Source organism: Aspergillus fijiensis (assembly GCF_003184825.1).
Source record: "Aspergillus fijiensis CBS 313.89 unplaced genomic scaffold BO72scaffold_48, whole genome shotgun sequence".
NCBI classification, from domain to species: domain Eukaryota; kingdom Fungi; phylum Ascomycota; class Eurotiomycetes; order Eurotiales; family Aspergillaceae; genus Aspergillus; species Aspergillus fijiensis.
The window spans coordinates 1-17,277 of record NW_024469024.1 but is presented as its reverse complement, the minus strand read 5'-3'; the positions used below and the strand labels follow the sequence as shown (position 1 = coordinate 17,277).

Genomic DNA, 17,277 nt, shown 5'->3' with positions numbered 1-17,277 from the left:
GGGCTGACTTTTGGACCCTCCGACAGGGTGTGCGTGCTGGTCGATCCGGGGATGAAGAGCCAATGACCATCATCGGCAAAAGGGGGGCAAACGGAGGAAGGAGACTGGTCCAGAAGAGATCGTCAAAGACCAAAGACGGACACGAGTCTGGTACTGGACTGGATTGATGATGGTGATGGATGGAGGAGGAGGGGGGGGGGGGAAGGAGGAAATTGGAGAATGAATGAATGATTGATTGTTGGTTGATGATTGATGGACGTCAGTCAATTGATGGGGAATAATAATAATTTGGAGGGCGGGACCGGAGGAAGAGAGAGCGAAAGAGAATTGACAATTTTGACAGAAGGAGAGTAAGTCAAAAGGTAAAGGATGGGGAACAATAATGCCCGCCCCTCTCTTTGGCATTGATCGCCTATCGGATGTGAGGTATGTAAATTGGAAGAGAGAGTGCGTGTGTGTGTATGCAATTGAGTATAGATTAGTTAGTGAGTTACTTGGTCTAAGTACTGTACATAGCACTGTACCGTAGACTTAAGACTATCAATTATCAAAAACGAGGGAGGAGGGAAAACGATTAAATGTCAATAATTCTCCATCTTATTAATCTTCCGGAGCGGTGCATCGAAAAGATGTCGATGATTATCATTCGAACCCACTTCGAATGGATGTCTCCTCGAACCAGTTCCAGGGATCCAGGGTTTCTGGCACGAAACGACAGAAGCAAAGGAGATTCCCTGGGCTTTCCCTTTCCCTTTTTTTTCTCCCGTCTACCCTTTTACCCTTTCCTTCAGACCCGTGATCCGACGGTTCTGGCCCTGGGTCTAGTCAGTCTACTAGGCGGTTCTTCAATCATTCCGTTACGACGGTTGGATTAATCTGTTGCTAACTACTGCAGATCGAGCCACTAACAGGAGGCCCAACAGAGTGAGACACTCAATCCACCTAAACTGCTAGTCAAGCCCACCAAAAAGGCCCCCCATCTAGTCTAGTCTGGTCTAGTCCTACGTGGTGAAGAAAAACACCAGACTCGGTGGATGGCTGATGCAGTTCGCAGTTGACTCCACGCGAAGCAAGAATGAAGATGACCAACTGTTCGTTCGTTGTGAAACGGTCTGGGCCAGGTTGATACATTTCTCGGTAAGAGCCACGCAAGAACGCAAGAGAAAAGAAGGGGGAAAAAGGGAAAAGCCCCATTCTTGTTCTCTCCGTCTCCTACTTTCTGTCTTCTAGGCCTCCAGGGCGTGTCCTAAAAATATGAATGGGCCAGGATCGTGGTGCCTGTCGGTCTGCCTGTCAGCAGATGCAACCCTTGGTAGTAGTAGTACGTAGTTAATACATTCGGTAGTTGAATGGCTCCGTCACTGCTCCGTCCCCTTCATTTTCCCTTTCTTGCCCCTCCCACAGAAACAGTAGAGGACCACTCCATGACGAACTCTACCGCGGTTCACCCGATCAGCAACTGGCTTACTCTGTACTGTATACTCCGTACTATACACCCCAAAGGTTAGGTAGGTGGCTGTCATCCCAAACGGCCCGACACTGGACCTAGGCGGACGGATTATTCAGCGGGATCGCAAGTGTTGGTGGAAAACAATAAGATCTTCTTCTCATCCCCTCTTTATTGTCTGGTCATGCCGCTGCCGATCCTGGAATTGAGAAGGAGACGCACGGATTGTATTGTAGACCTGGGGGAGGGAGGGGAGAAAAGGATTGGGTGGACTGAGGCGGTACCTAGTAGAGTTTCGTACGGGGCAGGGGAAGAGGATATTTCCCTTATTCCCTTTCATTCCCTAATGATCGAGCATCGACCGTCGTCCAGATCCCAGGGTGGTGATAGTGCCAACCATGGTTCTTGGGGCCAGCCAGACAGTAGGTCGGGGTCCAGGACTCCCCCAGCTGGGCGTGTGCTTTTTTTAAACTCTGCCGCAAAGGGCTGACGGTTGTCTCGTCTTGTACGGAGTAGCGTCTCGTCCACGGTCGCCTCGGGTCCTGCTCGATGGAGCAACCGACGGAACCGAGAGGTTCCGGATTTCAGCTGAGTCAGACGTGGTTGCTTCACGTGATGATACGGGTAGGCGACAGCCGACTTCACGTGATTCTCGCTCAAGTGATGACACGTGATCGCCGCAGAGCCTGCGGTCCGCTGTGAAGCTCCGGAGCTGGTCGTCATCGAGGACTATCAAAGTTGCTTGCTGTGTGCATTCCCTGATTTCCTGAACACTTCTACCATTCACCCCAACTTTATATCACCATGGAAGGGTACGTGTCAAGACATGCATTCGCGACTTCGAAAATATTATTCCCACAAGATCATCTGCTGACCAGCCTAGACTCAATGCATCGGAACAGCGCGAGCTCGCTGCCCGCATGGAGAGAAAGCAGCTGAAGGAGTTTATGACTGTACGTACCTATCTTATCCCAAGGCTGTTTCCGATTCGATTCCCCTCGCAGTTTGCCCTGTGACTGTGACAAGCTCTACCACCGCCTACGATAAACTTATCCCTAGCTACCGCTTTCCACCCAGTTACTGACCCTGCCGGTCCTTCCAGATGTACTCCAAGCTCGTGCAGAAGTGCTTCGACGACTGCGTCAACGACTTCACCACCAAGTCCCTGATCAACCGTGAGGAGAGCTGCGTGATGCGCTGTGTTGACAAGTACATGAAGGGTTCGGCCCGGTTGAACGAGCGGTTCCAGGAGCAGAACGCGGCCATGATGCAGCAGGGCCAGATGCCGGGTCGGTAAACTGGTGCTTTGTACGATCTTGTCTTGCTGGGTAGTTCTTGCATTCGGTTTGGCGAACTGTGTATAAAATCTTTAGAATTCAACGACGAGCTCCTGGTTTCGGAAGATATATGATGTTTTGGGAATGCTGTTGGTACGATCAGTGCTTTAGATGCGTGGTACGAGCCGGCGTACAGTGTAGTCTGAGCTCATGCTTGAGTGCGCACCAACTCGGATCGAATGAGCCATGCAGCACACGATGGTAGGAAGATAAAAGCCTCGTGAATTGGATCTTATCGAGGCTGCACACCAGATCACCTTGGTCATCCTACCAAAGTAAGTCTCCTATCGATGGAGCAGGCGTTGTACACGTAGGCTCAACTCATGAAGCTCTTTCTTTCCGGTCAATTCGTAGGTCCCTCGTCTGCCGTCCCGTCATTCCTCAATCATTCGGTTGCTGCGCAGGTCCCAGAAATTGTTTCTGAGGTGTCGAGAGAGTATACAATCAAATGCTTGCTTTGGTACATTTTCGTCAGCTAAATGAAACCCCGAACAGACTTTCAGTATGTCCGGATCATGAGTACAAGCTCGGATCTGCCATCGACCCCTAACCTACCACGCAAACTCACCACGACGACCGACCTGCCTTGCTGCCCCCCAAATCAGAAAGCGGTGGAGCAGCCGATATCGGGTCGACGAGAGCGACCCATCCCGTACATTGAGCACAGTCCCGGGATGATAAAGTAGTACTCGAGAGCAATCTTTCGCACTACGAAAGGAAAATGTCTCAATTGGGTGGGTGTCTTTTGGAGATAGGCCGAGACTTCGCCGATAAATGTATCTCTCTGGACGATAGTCGATAAGGGCGATAGGTACTGTACTTCCTAGTATTGGCGGCGACGACGAAGGAATCGGGCACGGTGCCAAGCGGCCGGAAACTATTGCCCTTTCTGTGAATCCACACTAAGATGACTCAAAAGTCTCAAAAGTCTCAAATGATAAGAGGTGGTGGGGACGGACTGGACGGAGTGGGGACGGAGCTTACTGGGTACATTTTGGCGTGTTTGCATGGTTTACAGCATGACTAATCCCATACTGCATCTGCTATGAACCTTGAAAAGTACGATTCAATGATGCGATGATGCGATGATGCGGAGAGAATGAGGGGCATTCCGTGGCTATGCATGTTGTTGCACTCACTATCAGCTTCACTGCTCCTCTTATCCTCCGCCTCGGATGCTCCTCCGAAGCTATAGCCTAGCTATAGCCTTGAGTGTTTTGCAGGTAATTGAGTAAATTGTACGTATAGTAAATACCGTGCCCCTCACGCCTTCTCCTCTTCTCTTCTCTCCTCCTCTTCTCATCCCCTCCCCTCCCCCTCATCGGCAAAACTCCAACTCCACTTCTCCCTGCTGTCTGTCCGGTTCGAGCAATTTATTCCCGCCCGGACCACTTCACTTTCCACCGCTTTCTTTTCATCTTCCATCATCTCTCTTTTCTTTCTTATATCCTCCCCCCCCTCCCCCACCTGCCTTCCCTTGGGTCCGTGTAAGCTACCATCTTTGACCTGATACCCATCGTCATCACAATGGCTGACACCGTAGGAAAGGTGAGCTACCCACCCCTCCATAGCTTGGTGTCACCCGCGTTCTCTCGCTAACTTGTCTTCTCTAGACCATCACCTGCAAGGTGAGCAGCTTCGTCTAACGGACCCAAATAGCACAATCCAATTGATTTGATCTCAAAAATCTAGGCTGCTGTCGCCTGGGGCGCCGGAGAGCCTCTTTCCATCGAGGACATTGAGGTCGCGCCTCCCAGGGCTCACGAGGTTCGCATCCAGATCCACCACACCGGTGTCTGCCACACAGGTCCGTAATATATCTACTGCGTGGATTTGCTTTGTCCAACTGACCCCCGTCAGATGCCTACACTCTCTCCGGAAAGGACCCGGAGGGTGCTTTCCCCGTCGTCCTGGGTCACGAGGGTGCCGGTATCGTCGAGTCCGTCGGCGAGGGCGTCACCTCCGTGAAGCCCGGCGACTATGTCATTGCTCTTTAGTGAGTATATCTGCCTCTCATCAATTTGACCTCGATCTAACCACCGGGTCAGCACCCCCGAGTGCCGGGAGTGCAAGTTCTGCAAGTCCGGCAAGACCAACCTCTGCGGCAAGATCCGCGCCACCCAGGGCAAGGGTGTCATGCCCGACGGCACCTCGCGCTTCAAGGCGCGCGGCAAGGACCTCCTGCACTTCATGGGCACCTCGACCTTCTCGCAGTACACCGTGGTGGCCGACATCTCGGTGGTGGCCGTGACGCCCAAGATCCCCACCGACCGCTCGTGCCTGCTGGGCTGCGGTATCACCACCGGATACGGCGCCGCCGTCGAGACCGCCAAGGTCGAGGAGGGCTCCAACATCGCCGTGTTCGGCGCGGGCTGCGTCGGTCTGTCGGTGATCCAGGGCGCGGTTAAGAACAAGGCCGGCAAGATCATCGTCGTGGACGTCAACGACGGCAAGGAGGCGTGGGCCCGCAAGTTCGGCGCCACCGACTTCGTCAACCCCACCAAGCTCAGCGGCAAGACGATCCAGGAGCAGCTGATCGAGATGACCGACGGCGGCTGCGACTACACCTTCGACTGCACGGGTAATGTCGGGGTGATGCGCGCGGCCCTGGAGGCGTGCCACAAGGGATGGGGCCAGAGCATTGTGATTGGTGTTGCCGCTGCCGGGCAGGAGATCTCCACTCGCCGTAAGTTTCTCTGTCGGTGTATTGAGGGCGATGTGTGCTAACCTCGTGCAGCATTCCAGCTGGTTACCGGCCGTGTGTGGAAGGGATGTGCCTTCGGTGGGATCAAGGGCCGCACGCAGCTGCCTGGCCTGGTTGACGACTACCTGAACGGCCAGCTGAAGGTGGACGAGTTCATCACGCACCGGGAGAAGTTGGCGGACATCAACACCGCGTTTGAGCAGATGAAGCAGGGCGACTGCGTTCGCTGTGTGGTTGATATGTCGTAGATGAAAAGTTATGACTGAAATTGAAGTTGAATATTGAATGCCATATGAATTACCGAATCCACCCATGCGCCGACTGCTCTACTTCCGGCTGTGCTGTATATATGTTAAGCTGTTCCGCAAGGTCCTCATGAGGACCTGGTAGACAAGCAGCAAAATGAAGATCAGTCTGTACCCCGCCAGAGACATAAGACCATGCTACCAAGTATAGAAGAACACACCACCGTCCAAGCAAAGAACATACGTTATAATCTTCCCGACCAAAGAACAACGTACTCAATCCCAGATATCATACATCTACCACAAATCCCCACCCCTATCTCCTAACGCACCCATTATCTCCTATCCCCCCACACCCAGATAATAAACCCCTCTATCAAGACGAAAGTCGGCCAACTTCCGATGGCCCCCTGCATAGGCCGTATCCGACAGTACCCGCCCACGGCAGCAACTGAGGGGAAGAAGAGGGGTTGAGTTCGAGTACACAGATAACTGTCAACAACGCAATAGTATTGTATCTCCGATGACGGAGTCCAGTCCCCAGAGAACTACCTCCCAACCTCCAACCAGCTATATAACCAGCACCAGCACCAGCACGAACACATACACAACACATACCCAAACACCAAGACCAACACACTCAGTCCCAAACCCACCCACCAATCGACACACCACACCCTCTCACCTCCACACCCGTGACCCCCAAGAACCGAACCCAAAATGCCTCCCCCCCAAACCACCGACCCCATCCCCCTCCCAGCGCCCTTCTCCTCGATCCCCCGCCTCGCGCTAACCCTCGGGCCCTCCCCGATCCACCCGCTCCCCCGCATAACCGCCGACCTGACCACGCCCACCAACCCCGTCCACATCTACGCCAAACGCGACGACCTCTCCTCGCACCTGGCCTACGGGGGCAACAAGACCCGGAAACTGGAGTACATCCTCGCGCCCGCGGTGCTGCCCCCTGCCCAACAAACCGACCAAACCCAAACCCCCTCCGCATGGCGCAAAGCAACCACCCTCATCTCGATCGGCGGCCTGCAATCCAACCACACGCGGCAAGTGGCGGCGTGCGCCGCGCACCTGGGGCTGAAAGCGCGGCTGATCCAAGAGAACTGGGTGCCCGACTACGCGGCGCACAGCCGCGTGTACGACAAGGTGGGCAACCTGCAGCTGTCGCGGCTGATGGGGGCGGACGTGCGGATCCACCTCCCCACGGAGTTCGGGATCGGGGAGAAGGAGACGCTGCGCGCGCTGGAGGAGGAATGTCGGGGGAACGGGGAGGTGCCCTACTATATTCCGGCGGGGGGGTCGGATCATCCGCTGGGCGGGGTGGGGTTTGCGCGGTGGGCCTGGGAGGTGAAGCACCAAGAGGAAACGGTGCTGGCGGCGGGGGAGAGGTTCGACACCGTGGTGGTTTGTGCGGTGACGGGGGGCACGTTGGGGGGGATGATTGCTGGGTTTAAGTTGCTCGAGAAGTTGGATCCCGAGGGGGAAGGAGGCCCGAAAAAGAGGAAGGTCGTCGGCATTGATGCGAGTGCGAAGCCGGACGAGACGCGCGCCCAGGTGTTACGCATTGCCAGGGTGACTGCGACGCAGATCGGGTTGACCGAGGAGGATATCGCCGAGGAGGATGTGGTTCTGGTCGAGGATTATCATGCCGGGCTGTATGGCGTGCCTGACCGGCAGACCTGGGAGGCCATTGAGTATGCGGCCCGCATGGAGGCGTTTATCACCGATCCGGTCTACGAAGGGAAGAGTTTCGCCGGGATGGTGGATTTGATTCGCAAGGGGAAGATTACGGGCAATGTGCTGTATGCTCATCTGGGGGGGCAGCTGGCGCTGAATGCGTATACGGATGTGGGTGAGAGGAAGGGGTCGATTTAAGATGATGTTTATGGAGAAGACAACGCATATCGATTTATCAATCAGCGATCAAAGTTGGTTGGAAGCAACGCATATCAATGTATTAATGAGTGACTAAAGTTGGCTTAAGTGATGAGCTATGGATGGTAGTGGCAAGTAAAAATACTACCCCTACAAAAGCTTGTGCTCAAGAGTCATCTCAGACTCAGGCTGCAGGCCAACACACGCCCGGAAGATGTTGGTCAAGGCGTTGCGCTGCTTGGCCAGCGAGTTGACCACCGGAGTGCCAGGGGGCGTCAAAGGAGCCTTGAGCATGTAGCTCAGCACGCTGAGCACGCTGTGGAACCCACGGTACTCCTCAGCCTCATCCGCCTTCCAGCTGATGCGGGTCATCATCTCCGCCACCAACACCAGATCGATGATCAGAGGAGACGCCAACAGCGAGTCCTCACAGATGTTGAACAGACTGATCGTCTGGTGGCCTCCCATGAAGATCTCCGCGTAGTACTCGTCCAGCGCACGCTTGTTGTCGCCAACAGCCGGCATGTACTTGATCACAACGGTGTGGTCAGGGTGCTCGTCCTCCGCATACAAGATCTTGTTGGCAGCGACCATGTCGTCCACCACGTTCGACTTGGAGATCTCCTTGGAGCGGAACTGCTTCTGCGAGCTCAGGTTCTTGCCGTCGTTGTTGCCCAGGTGGTTGTAGCTGGCAATCGAGGTGAGCTTGATACCCGCGTTGATCAGGAAGTCGACAAGGGCACTCTTCATCTTGGTCTGGCCAGACTTGAAGTCGTCACCACCAATGAACGCTCCGTACTTCTCCGCCAGCTGAAGAGCTCCGGGAACGAAGGTGTTCTGAGGAGAACCGTTGATGAAGGGAATGTTGTCGAGGATACAAGCAACAGCAAAGACAGTCGAAGGAGAGACCTCGAGGTGTCCATCCTTGATGGCCGCCAGCAGGTTGTCGGCGGTGTCATTGACGCCCGGCACAATGTCGGCATACCGCTCAGTGTTGGCAGTCCACATGACCACGACCTTGTCGAGACCGTTCTGGGCCTTGAACTCACGCATGTCCTTCTGGATCTGCTCCACGTGAGCCCAGCAGGCCTTGGATCCCTCCAGCACGTTGTCCGCCCGGTCTTCCTGGTTGGCAGCAATGAAGTCCGGGTAGTAGATACTGGGCAGGGGCTTCATCTCGGCCATCTCCTTGCGCACCAGCTGCTTGAGCCCAGGCTCAAGAACCTGGGCCCGGTCCATCGCGTCCGCCAGGTTCATGCTGCTGATGTCCCAACCACCAACGACCAGGTCATTGGGGTGCACCATGGGCAGCATGTCGTGGAAAGGGATGTTGATCTCCTCGCCCGTCTTGGCGTCGGTGCCCAGCTTGATGGTCGATCCCATCACCACAGACCCATAGTAGTTGGAGGCACGCATGCCCTCGCGGGTCTCCCAGCTGAGGCCGCGGCGGTTGGCAATGAGACCGGCAGTCACGGTGGAGCCGTTGTTTCCACCCCAACCGACCATCATCACACCGACTTTGCCCACCTTGCGGTCGACCTTGAAGTGGTAGTTGGTAGCCTTGGGAGTGGCCACCAGCTTGTTGTCGGCCGAGCGGGTGACCTCGGTGGTGTGGTACACATACTGACTTTTGATCTCGGAATCGGTGTACACGACATTGGGCGAGTTGACGGTAAACAAAGGAGCGGTACGCGCAGACCCGTTCACGGCGCCATTGGCAACAACATCCGAACTAGCGTGGGGAGCCATTGTAGTGACAGAGGATCGGAAGCGTTTCGGAATAGAGAGTGGTTAAGGATGGCAAATTAGGCGTTTATTGAATGTGATATGCGCAGTCCGATGCTCCACCACGGTTGGATGAGCGCCGGCCGTTGAACGGGTGGTGCCGTCTAGAAAGAGAACTGTTAGCTCTGAACTTGGAAAAGTGATTGTGGACGCGAATTGCTCCAAGGGAAGGATCAATTGCTGTTCCGGGCAACACGATGCTGCTGCTGCAGTGCCAGGTGATCGTTGACAGCAATCCGGGGGTGGGGCGCGGGCACTCACGAGTTAAGAAGTGTGGAGAAAATTTTGACGGTGGTATGAGATCACGCCTCGGGCAGAGTGTGATCGAAGAAAGGTTGAACTTGGAGAAGTTGGTTTACGAAACGAAGATGTGGAAGTTTGACGGTGGGTGGAAAGGAAAAAGGAAGGGGAAACCTTGGAGGGGAGTTGCTCTGGGTTCCTTCTTATAAGACAGACAATCCAGGTACGGACGGAGCAGCTCGGCTCCCGCTGGGCGAGTCCGCAATCGTCCGCCCGTAGCCCGTCCAGCTCCGTCTCAACAAGTTCGGGGAAGCGACCCTCATAACTTGCCCACTACCCACTGCCCACTACTGCTCGCGCTAGTTGTCCCAACTTCGAACTACCAGTATCTACCGGGCCAATTCACGCGAGTATGCTTAATTGAATTTCTCCGGAGGTACTTATTCTAGATGTGTTGGCAGCCTGCGACAGGAGAATTTCCTCCCAGAGGTTGCGGTGAGCCCCGCGGAGACCAACCTCCCTGCGAGACAGCTGTTGAACCGATTTTTTAATGTTGTGGATCTTTACTGGATGATTTGTATGACCAGTGAATAGCCAGAGTCATGAATCGTGCGTTATGCAGACACTTTTAGAGTAGTAATGACTTAGGTATACTCCTTGATTGACTGTGTACTGCATATAGATCGTGGTCAATTTGCCCATGCTATCTGCCCGCACGTGCTCCTCAACCATAAATTTCAATTAGTCCGGCATGCTACCCCTGAGACCGCTGGACTCGTGCCCATTTCCACCGAGGGGACATCATTTCCCAGCAGCAGGCATAGTGGACCATGGGATGGCAGGTACCCGCGGGGCTCCGCTTCGCCGACAGTTCATCGACATGCTCAGTATTCATGCAACTTCGGTCTGAACAATTGAGTCTGGAGCATTACGCAGTCATAATCCTGAACCAGTACCAAGCCATGCTGCTGCTGCTGCAAGCCAGTCTTTTGGGAAGACGCAATGTTGCGGTGAGCAACAGCCAGCTCGGCAGAAGTTGTTCCATGGTTGCCAACTCGGCCCCTGAATTTATGCATCGGTAATGCTGTTTGCGGAGGCTGCGGAGTGCTCTGCTCCTCTCTTATTGCCTGATCGCCTCGCTTAGCACCCGGCACCGCGCACTTGGAATTATGCTGCCTGCCTGCGAGGTCTTGGAAGTTGGGACACGACATCAGTCGTACGTACCCCCGACTGCCCTCTAGATTAGTTCATGTAGGGTTTGTGCTAGTCATCTGGTGCTGGACGGACAAGGTCATCTGGTGCTGGACGGACAAGGGATGGTTTAGGGGGGGGGGGGAGACTATGTCAGGTGACCATTCCCCGCTGCGGACTTTCAGGCACCACCGGCTCTGGTGTGCCTTAGGCCGCCAATCTTTGCCTCCAACTGAGGGCAGGGGAGGCGGCTTTTCTCTCAGCATCCTCCACCAATAAATTAACCATCCACCATCTCAAGCCGGATGCTGACCTCTCGGCTGGAGGAACCGGGCTGCAGTAGTTGCAAGCAGGGTTCCTTTGACCGCACAACGATGTGATCTCACGTTTGTTCTTCCGTCGATAGCCAGACACGGCACAGCCGTTGGCCCCCAATTGAGGCTTTTTGTTTAGTCGAAGTCTGTATACGAAAGATGCTACCCTCTACGCACTATAGCGACCTTTTGTAGACTGGTTCGGCGCTAGATAGGATGAGACGGCACACGCCGGAGTCCGGTCCCGGGTCCTTCGCTTGTGTGCAGGCATACTCGTAGTAGACGTCCAGGGTGCCAGCATCCCCAAAGGTGAGTTGATGGTCAATCAGTCAGCATCTACCCGCACGCTGTGTACGGAGTACGCCTCACGGTCACACATTCCAGCCATTGACGATGACACGCAGTCGACTGACTTCATGAGCAGCATCAATTGCCATGAACCTGGAAGACTCAAAGTTGAGCGTGAGGTGCAATTGCCGACCACCGCATTCACTGCCGTCGTCGACACGAACCATGGGACGGGGTGGTTACCGCTTGTTGTGGCCTCCAAGCCTAGGATCAACCTGGCTCACTGTTGATCTGCGCCGCAAGACGGGATAGCAGCACCTGGAGGACCGTCTGAGCCAGACACTAGTGCCGACTCGCCTGATGGACCGACCACCTCCTCTGCCCTCGCGCGACAAGCATTGTGTGTCACAACGATCGGCGGCGGCCTACCAAGGGTTGACACTCAGCATTTTCGGTATCGTGACCTCCCGGCTCCCGGTCCACTGCCCCAGACCTGGTCTCCCCTTGCATTCGCGACGGTCGGGAATTAATGACATTTATGGTTTGCGCATGGGATCTGCCTGTCCTTGCGGGGTTCACCCATCTTATCCATCGGGGGGTAGTTGTTTGGTTGTAATGAGCCAGACAGTCGAAAGCAAGGATGCAGTCCTGAGAGTAGAAAACCCCATTAGGATCGGGAATGGACAATCGCACGAACTTTAATGCTGGGGATAGATCCCAATGAGATCACTTGGAAACCAAGCCCAGCGTCACAGGAGGGAGGCTCGTGCACGGAAACGAACAAGCTGCAAGTCGGGATCAAAGAGGCAGCGTTCCCCATGATCCATGATCATGAAACCACAAGGCTTTTGGGTCGTGAAGTAGGTGGGTGGGTGGAAGGAATGGGGCTAGTTGTTGCAAAACATAGAGACCAGGAAGCAGAAAAGAAAGATAACTAACCGTGTAACTAATGGACCCTTTGCATCAGACCATGGGGTGTGCATAACCCCTGAGCCACGATCGGCAGTGGAGGATGACTGGTTCAGGGGGGGCGAAGATGACGGACTGATCGCTCACTATGATCGGAACCAGTTTCGCCTCTAGAAAACTCAAGAATTCCCCTGGAATTATATTGTCTTCGTGATTGGAGGGGAGGGAGGTTGGACAATCAGGGGTAATGATTATAGTACGGAGTAGATATTTAAAAATAAGTCGTCAAACACTGATGGAGATAGTCTACCAAACATAGTCAGTCTCCTGATGCTGGGAGTCGTCACAGTGCGTAACTTACGTCCAGTAAGGACTGTTCGAGATAGTTGTATGGTGGATTGCATGGTTGCAATGATCCAGACCGAGCCAGAATGGCCATGGAAGCATGAGTGAACCACCAGCCTCACTATAGTTGCCCGTAATTATGATTGGTGTGCACAGTCTGTGTACTGTACAGTCCGGGAGTAGAGTCTGTGAGAGTCATGCAGAACGCAATGTTGGATGTGAGAACCAATCACCGTCCACTGGATGGGGCAGGGTTCGTGGATCTTGACAGGAAATTCATCCCATAAAAACCCACACGAGGCTTCATTTGGAGATGCTTTCCTCTTTCTGTGTCTTGTCCGTTGCGAGGATTGCAGGGGAAGGCAAAAGCACTAAGTTCACGGACAATAAAGAATAATAAAGAATAAACAAGGCAATCAACTCAGTTCCATGTTCCAATTCCACCACCTAAATATCCCAACTCGGACTAGTGTTGGTTCCTTAGGCTGACGGCGACGGGATCAAACCGTCCAAACCGTCCAAACCAGACCCAAACCAGACCCAAAACAGAGACGCTCCCCCAAATCCCAGATAGTCTAACGAAAAAAAAGGACTGGACAAACCGACCAGCTCAAAACTAATTCGACTATTAGTATTTTGGATGGGCCTTTTCCACCCAACCCAATCCCCCCCCTCCTCTTCTTTTGTTGACAATGAGTGGTTCCTGACCGACTTACTTCCCTTTGGTGTTCCTGCTCCCTCCTCAGTATCCATGCGTCTCTAACCCAGAGACTTTATTCCCCCTCCCCCATTCTCCAGATCGTCTCTTCTATCGTACCCATTCACCATCAATCTCCGGGGGTGAAAAACCACATTGGTTTTCTCATTCGACTTCTCTCAATTCAATTTCTCTCCAGTTTGGGAGCGGTCTCTCCGTTGGTCAGTCCAATGGTCTAACCACTCGCGAACGTTGCGTGTGCCGTCTGGTATCATAGACCCCGTGAGATTACCGTGCCCAGCATGGCTCCCAGCATGGATATGGGCTTTTTGCCCAAGATCAAATGCTCCAATTGCGGGATCGATGTTGAGATCTCCGCCATGGGAGACCATGTGTGTGCCAAAACAGATCCAGGTAGCAACTCTCCCCTACTTGACGCGTCATGTACCACTTTTTAACTTCTTAAATGGTAGTTCCCCCACAATCACCGCCTCGTCCGCCTTCGAAATCGAGCATTGGATCACCACCCAAAGCAGGCAATGCGTGGGCTGCCAGAGCTGCGAGGATGAATCCTCCGCCACGCATTGATCCTTTGGTAGCCAGTATGTTGTTCCTCCAGACCTGACGACAAAACCACCACTTTCTCATCAATGATACCACTTTGCAGATCGGCCGTTCCTGCGCCCGCACAGTCCCCTAGACAACAAAGACCTCCTCGTCCCCTCTCCTCTCTCCACCGCTACTTCAGGCGGGCCACGCTCGCCGTTGCGTCCGCTTCAACGTAGCCAGACCTCACCTCTGCCAGAAGAACCACAATCCCCAGACTCAATCAACATGGAAACTGCATTTGCCTCGTTTCCTCTGCCCCGATCGATGTCGGATAGACGTCCAAACGTCGGCCCAGACGCCATGGGAGCAGGAAGGGTTGCTCCTCTCCAGCCAGCACGTCATGCCAGCAGCTTGAGTCGAGATGGTCAGAACGCACCCGTTGAACTGCCGGCAGATAACGAAATTCCACCTCCTCCACTACCTAAAGACGGCCCTCCTCTCCCCGGCGCCTCCCACAGATATGGTGCATCGATTGATAGCAAAAGCAGCTATCGAACCTCGGTGGCTAGCACGCGGTACAGCGACCATCGGGCCTCCAAACGATCGGCCTCCATGTCCAGCCGGCGCCCCTCGTTTGGCAGCGTATCCCGCGAACACCTACAATTCATTGACGAAGAGGCACCCCCGGTGCCGCCCCCAGCACCTCAGAATCTGCTACTTCCAGCACGACTCTCGGGAGCCGAGCTTGCCGAGAAGCCGGAAGGACGAGGTGAAATCTACAGTGGATTTGATTTCGGTGTGTCAGCGCGGCCAACGAGTGCCAAGGCTGAGATCGATCATGTTGGGGCCGGGTCGCTTCGAGTATCGTCGCACACAAATCGTAGCTCTGACAGACTGAGTAGTAACCGCGGGTCCGCGGAGCTGTTCTTCCAAAGTCCTACCCCGAGTCCGAATGAGGCTCCCGTTGATTTTGAGCTTCCAGACGAGCCAGCAGCGTCTCCTGCCGCCCCGTCCAGCGTGGAGTACAAGGCTTTCAAACCAGTAACTTCGGAACACCTGCAGCCGGCCGATGCTGAATCCGCAAGTACTCCAGAAGAAGGCAACAAGCAAAGGAAAGATTCCGATTCCGCAAGCGAGAGCAACATCTCAGTTTCCAACTTCGCCCGGGCTCTTGGGCTCGATGTTCCGGATCATGCCGCCGAGAGCTCAATCACGTCGTCGGATTCATCGCCATCTGACACTCACAGCGGCACTTCCTTCTCTAGTCTACCGTCTGACGCCAGTCTCTCGCGGAGGCAACCTTCGGACCCCAGCCGCCTCGGCTCGGTGGTAGAAGAGCTCAAGGGTGGCCCGCGCGCGAAGGAACCCGTGCTGGACGAGCCTGTCACGGAAAGTCCGATTGATCTCGAGCCTCCTCGCATTACGGAGCACCTCTTCAGCCCGGATTCGCCGACTGACCCAGCCATCTCTCAGGGGAGCTTATCGCTCGTGTCGGAGAAACTGCCACGAAAAGCAGACGATCATCAGCCCGAGCGACCCACTATGCTCCGCTCTGTGACGGCACCCGCCCCATCCCCGGCCCCGGCCCCTCGCCCGTCCCCACGCCCGAAGGGGCCTTGTCGCGGTTGCGGTGAGATGATCTTGGGCAAGTCCGTGTCCTCGGCCGACGGCCGTCTCACCGGCCGGTACCACCGTGCCTGCTTTGTCTGCTTTCAGTGCAAGACCCCTTTCCAGACTGCGGATTTCTATGTCCTTGAGGACCGACCTTTCTGCGCTCAGCATTACCATGAACGCAACGGCTCCCTCTGCGCTACATGTCACACTGGTATTGAGGGGCAATATCTTGAGACGGACGAACGTCGCGGCCGCGGTCCGGGCGACCGTCAGAAGTTCCATCCGGAGTGCCTCAAATGCCGCACATGTGGCATTGCTCTGAACGGGGACTATTTTGAGTGGTATGGTCAGGTTTACTGCGAGCGCGATGCTCGACAAGCAGCGGCTGCATCGATGGCTCCCCCTCGGCCCCCTCGCTCGCCCATGCCCATGTCTCCGATGGGACCCCCTGGTGGTCGTGGCTATGGACCACCTCCGGGGTACGGTGGTCGCGGTCGAGGCCGACCGCCTCCTGGCCCTCGTCCTGGCTCCTCTGCCAGCCAGGCTCCTCCCATGCCCATCCCAATGCTGCGTCCTCCAGGGCCTGGGGACGGGCCATATGGAGCCATTGGAGCCCTTCCCAGCTCTCGACGATTCCCTGAACGACGCACCACCAAATTGATGATGATATGATTATAAGTACATTGATGGACGTGATTCCAGCCAACATTCGTAATTTCTAGTTTTCCTCACTCGAGAGGGACCCTCGTCTCATGGTTTTCACTGTTCGTCGCTCAAGCCTTGCCCTTTACTGCGATGACCCTAGACTCTCTTTGCTTTATACCCTTTTCGTGGTTTTCATGTTGATAGAATATTGGTTTCTCGATACCATTGTGTTTCCAGCTGCCTGGCGTTTAATGCCACTGGCTGACTGCTGTCGTTTTCTGTCTACATATTGACATGTACTATATGATGTCTATCTGGAATAGTGCTGTGATATACAGTGAATTGTGTTCTTATTATGGATACTGGTGATGCGAGCGTGATTGCGAAGCATGTTAATAGCGAAGCACGTATGTGCTGAGCCCTACGAACTGGCCATCGGGGGACGAGTGATCAACTACGCTAGTAAGGGATGAAAGCCTTTTGCAGTATATATACAAGCAAGTGAGTAAGGCCTCTCGCAACACCTCTGCAAGCAAGCACACGTACAAGTAAGCAAGGAAGGCTTTATAAAGCATCTTTTCCACAGATCAGATGATTATGTAGTCTTGTTTATAATTGTCATCGACTTAAAAGTTTCTGTAGAAAATGAATGGTTCGATGTATAAGTTGTATATAAAATTAGCAGCTGTTCCGGAAGTGCGTCGCCTCCTCTTTTAGGCATTATTCTTATCTGGGACAATGCAGAGGAATTGTACCTTTCTTTGTTGACCTATAATACCATACTTGCATTGAATTGCTTATTCTAGAATGATGATTGAATCTAGCCATACCTCGCTTTTTCCTTTTGTGTTCTGCATCTCCAACTTCATGTGGCTTTCCACCCTGACCCTTCCTCGTCCCCTCGCCCAGCTCCAACTCTTATTTTAGGTCCCTTCTTAGCAACCAACAATACATATCCCACAAGTTCTGTATCAGAAAGAGTCCATTCACAAAATAGATCTAGTTCATCCATTACATAAAACCCGGAGAACACCCAACGGAGAGCAGCCAGCAACACCATGCTCCCCCCCCCCAATCCCC

At 54.2% G+C, this 17,277-nt stretch overlaps 5 protein-coding genes across 5 annotated transcripts; 4 read left to right on the top strand and 1 right to left on the bottom strand.

Annotated features, from left to right (window-relative positions):
- The first annotated feature begins 2,191 nt into the window (after positions 1 to 2,191).
- tim9 (protein transporter TIM9) lies at positions 2,192 to 2,923 on the top strand. The gene has a single exon (XM_040945308.1). It carries the CDS (start codon positions 2,550 to 2,552, stop codon positions 2,742 to 2,744), a length of 195 nt encoding a protein of 64 aa, XP_040798418.1. The 5' UTR covers positions 2,192 to 2,549; the 3' UTR covers positions 2,745 to 2,923.
- Positions 2,924 to 3,857: 934 nt separating this feature from the next.
- BO72DRAFT_450671 (bifunctional alcohol dehydrogenase/S-(hydroxymethyl)glutathione dehydrogenase) lies at positions 3,858 to 5,835 on the top strand. The gene is made up of 6 exons (XM_040945307.1): positions 3,858 to 4,332; positions 4,398 to 4,412; positions 4,477 to 4,591; positions 4,645 to 4,780; positions 4,833 to 5,470; positions 5,522 to 5,835. The coding sequence occupies exons 1-6, from the start codon at positions 4,312 to 4,314 to the stop codon at positions 5,734 to 5,736; spliced, it is 1,140 nt and encodes a 379-aa protein (XP_040798417.1). The 5' UTR covers positions 3,858 to 4,311; the 3' UTR covers positions 5,737 to 5,835.
- A 639-nt stretch (positions 5,836 to 6,474) lies between these two features.
- BO72DRAFT_345627 (putative 1-aminocyclopropane-1-carboxylate deaminase) lies at positions 6,475 to 7,599 on the top strand (the record flags this gene model as incomplete). The annotated part of the gene is made up of 1 exon (XM_040940660.1): positions 6,475 to 7,599. A coding segment is annotated over one exon (1,125 nt), but the record flags the coding sequence as incomplete, so codon positions are not given.
- A 2-nt stretch (positions 7,600 to 7,601) lies between these two features.
- Positions 7,602 to 9,788, bottom strand: BO72DRAFT_450669 (inositol-3-phosphate synthase INO1). Its single transcript, XM_040945306.1, has 2 exons — positions 9,667 to 9,788; positions 7,602 to 9,509 (listed from the first exon to the last, which is right to left on the bottom strand). The coding sequence occupies exon 2, from the start codon at positions 9,367 to 9,369 to the stop codon at positions 7,771 to 7,773; it is 1,599 nt and encodes a 532-aa protein (XP_040798415.1). The 5' UTR covers positions 9,370 to 9,509; positions 9,667 to 9,788; the 3' UTR covers positions 7,602 to 7,770.
- A 3,780-nt stretch (positions 9,789 to 13,568) lies between these two features.
- Positions 13,569 to 16,407, top strand: BO72DRAFT_201504 (LIM domain-containing protein). The gene is made up of 3 exons (XM_040939601.1): positions 13,569 to 13,803; positions 13,863 to 13,991; positions 14,057 to 16,407. Exons 1-3 carry the CDS (start codon positions 13,692 to 13,694, stop codon positions 16,222 to 16,224), a joined length of 2,409 nt encoding a protein of 802 aa, XP_040798414.1. The 5' UTR covers positions 13,569 to 13,691; the 3' UTR covers positions 16,225 to 16,407.
- The last annotated feature ends 870 nt before the right edge of the window (positions 16,408 to 17,277 follow it).

Excerpts from the sequence above, each read along its gene's own strand:
- BO72DRAFT_450669 (XM_040945306.1), bottom strand. The coding sequence starts at position 9,369 with ATGGCTCCCCACGCTAGTTCGGATGTTGTTGCCAATGGCGCCGTGAAC.
- tim9 (XM_040945308.1), top strand. The coding sequence starts at position 2,550 with ATGTACTCCAAGCTCGTGCAGAAGTGCTTCGACGACTGCGTCAACGAC.
- BO72DRAFT_450671 (XM_040945307.1), top strand. The coding sequence starts at position 4,312 with ATGGCTGACACCGTAGGAAAG. Across the intron at positions 4,781-4,832 it reads GACTATGTCATTGCTCTTTA|CACCCCCGAGTGCCGGGAGT; the intron begins GTGAGTATATCT and ends CCACCGGGTCAG. Across the intron at positions 5,471-5,521 it reads GCAGGAGATCTCCACTCGCC|CATTCCAGCTGGTTACCGGC; the intron begins GTAAGTTTCTCT and ends AACCTCGTGCAG.
- BO72DRAFT_201504 (XM_040939601.1), top strand. The coding sequence starts at position 13,692 with ATGGCTCCCAGCATGGATATGGGCTTTTTGCCCAAGATCAAATGCTCC. Across the intron at positions 13,804-13,862 it reads GTGTGCCAAAACAGATCCAG|TTCCCCCACAATCACCGCCT; the intron begins GTAGCAACTCTC and ends CTTAAATGGTAG. Across the intron at positions 13,992-14,056 it reads CATTGATCCTTTGGTAGCCA|ATCGGCCGTTCCTGCGCCCG; the intron begins GTATGTTGTTCC and ends ACCACTTTGCAG.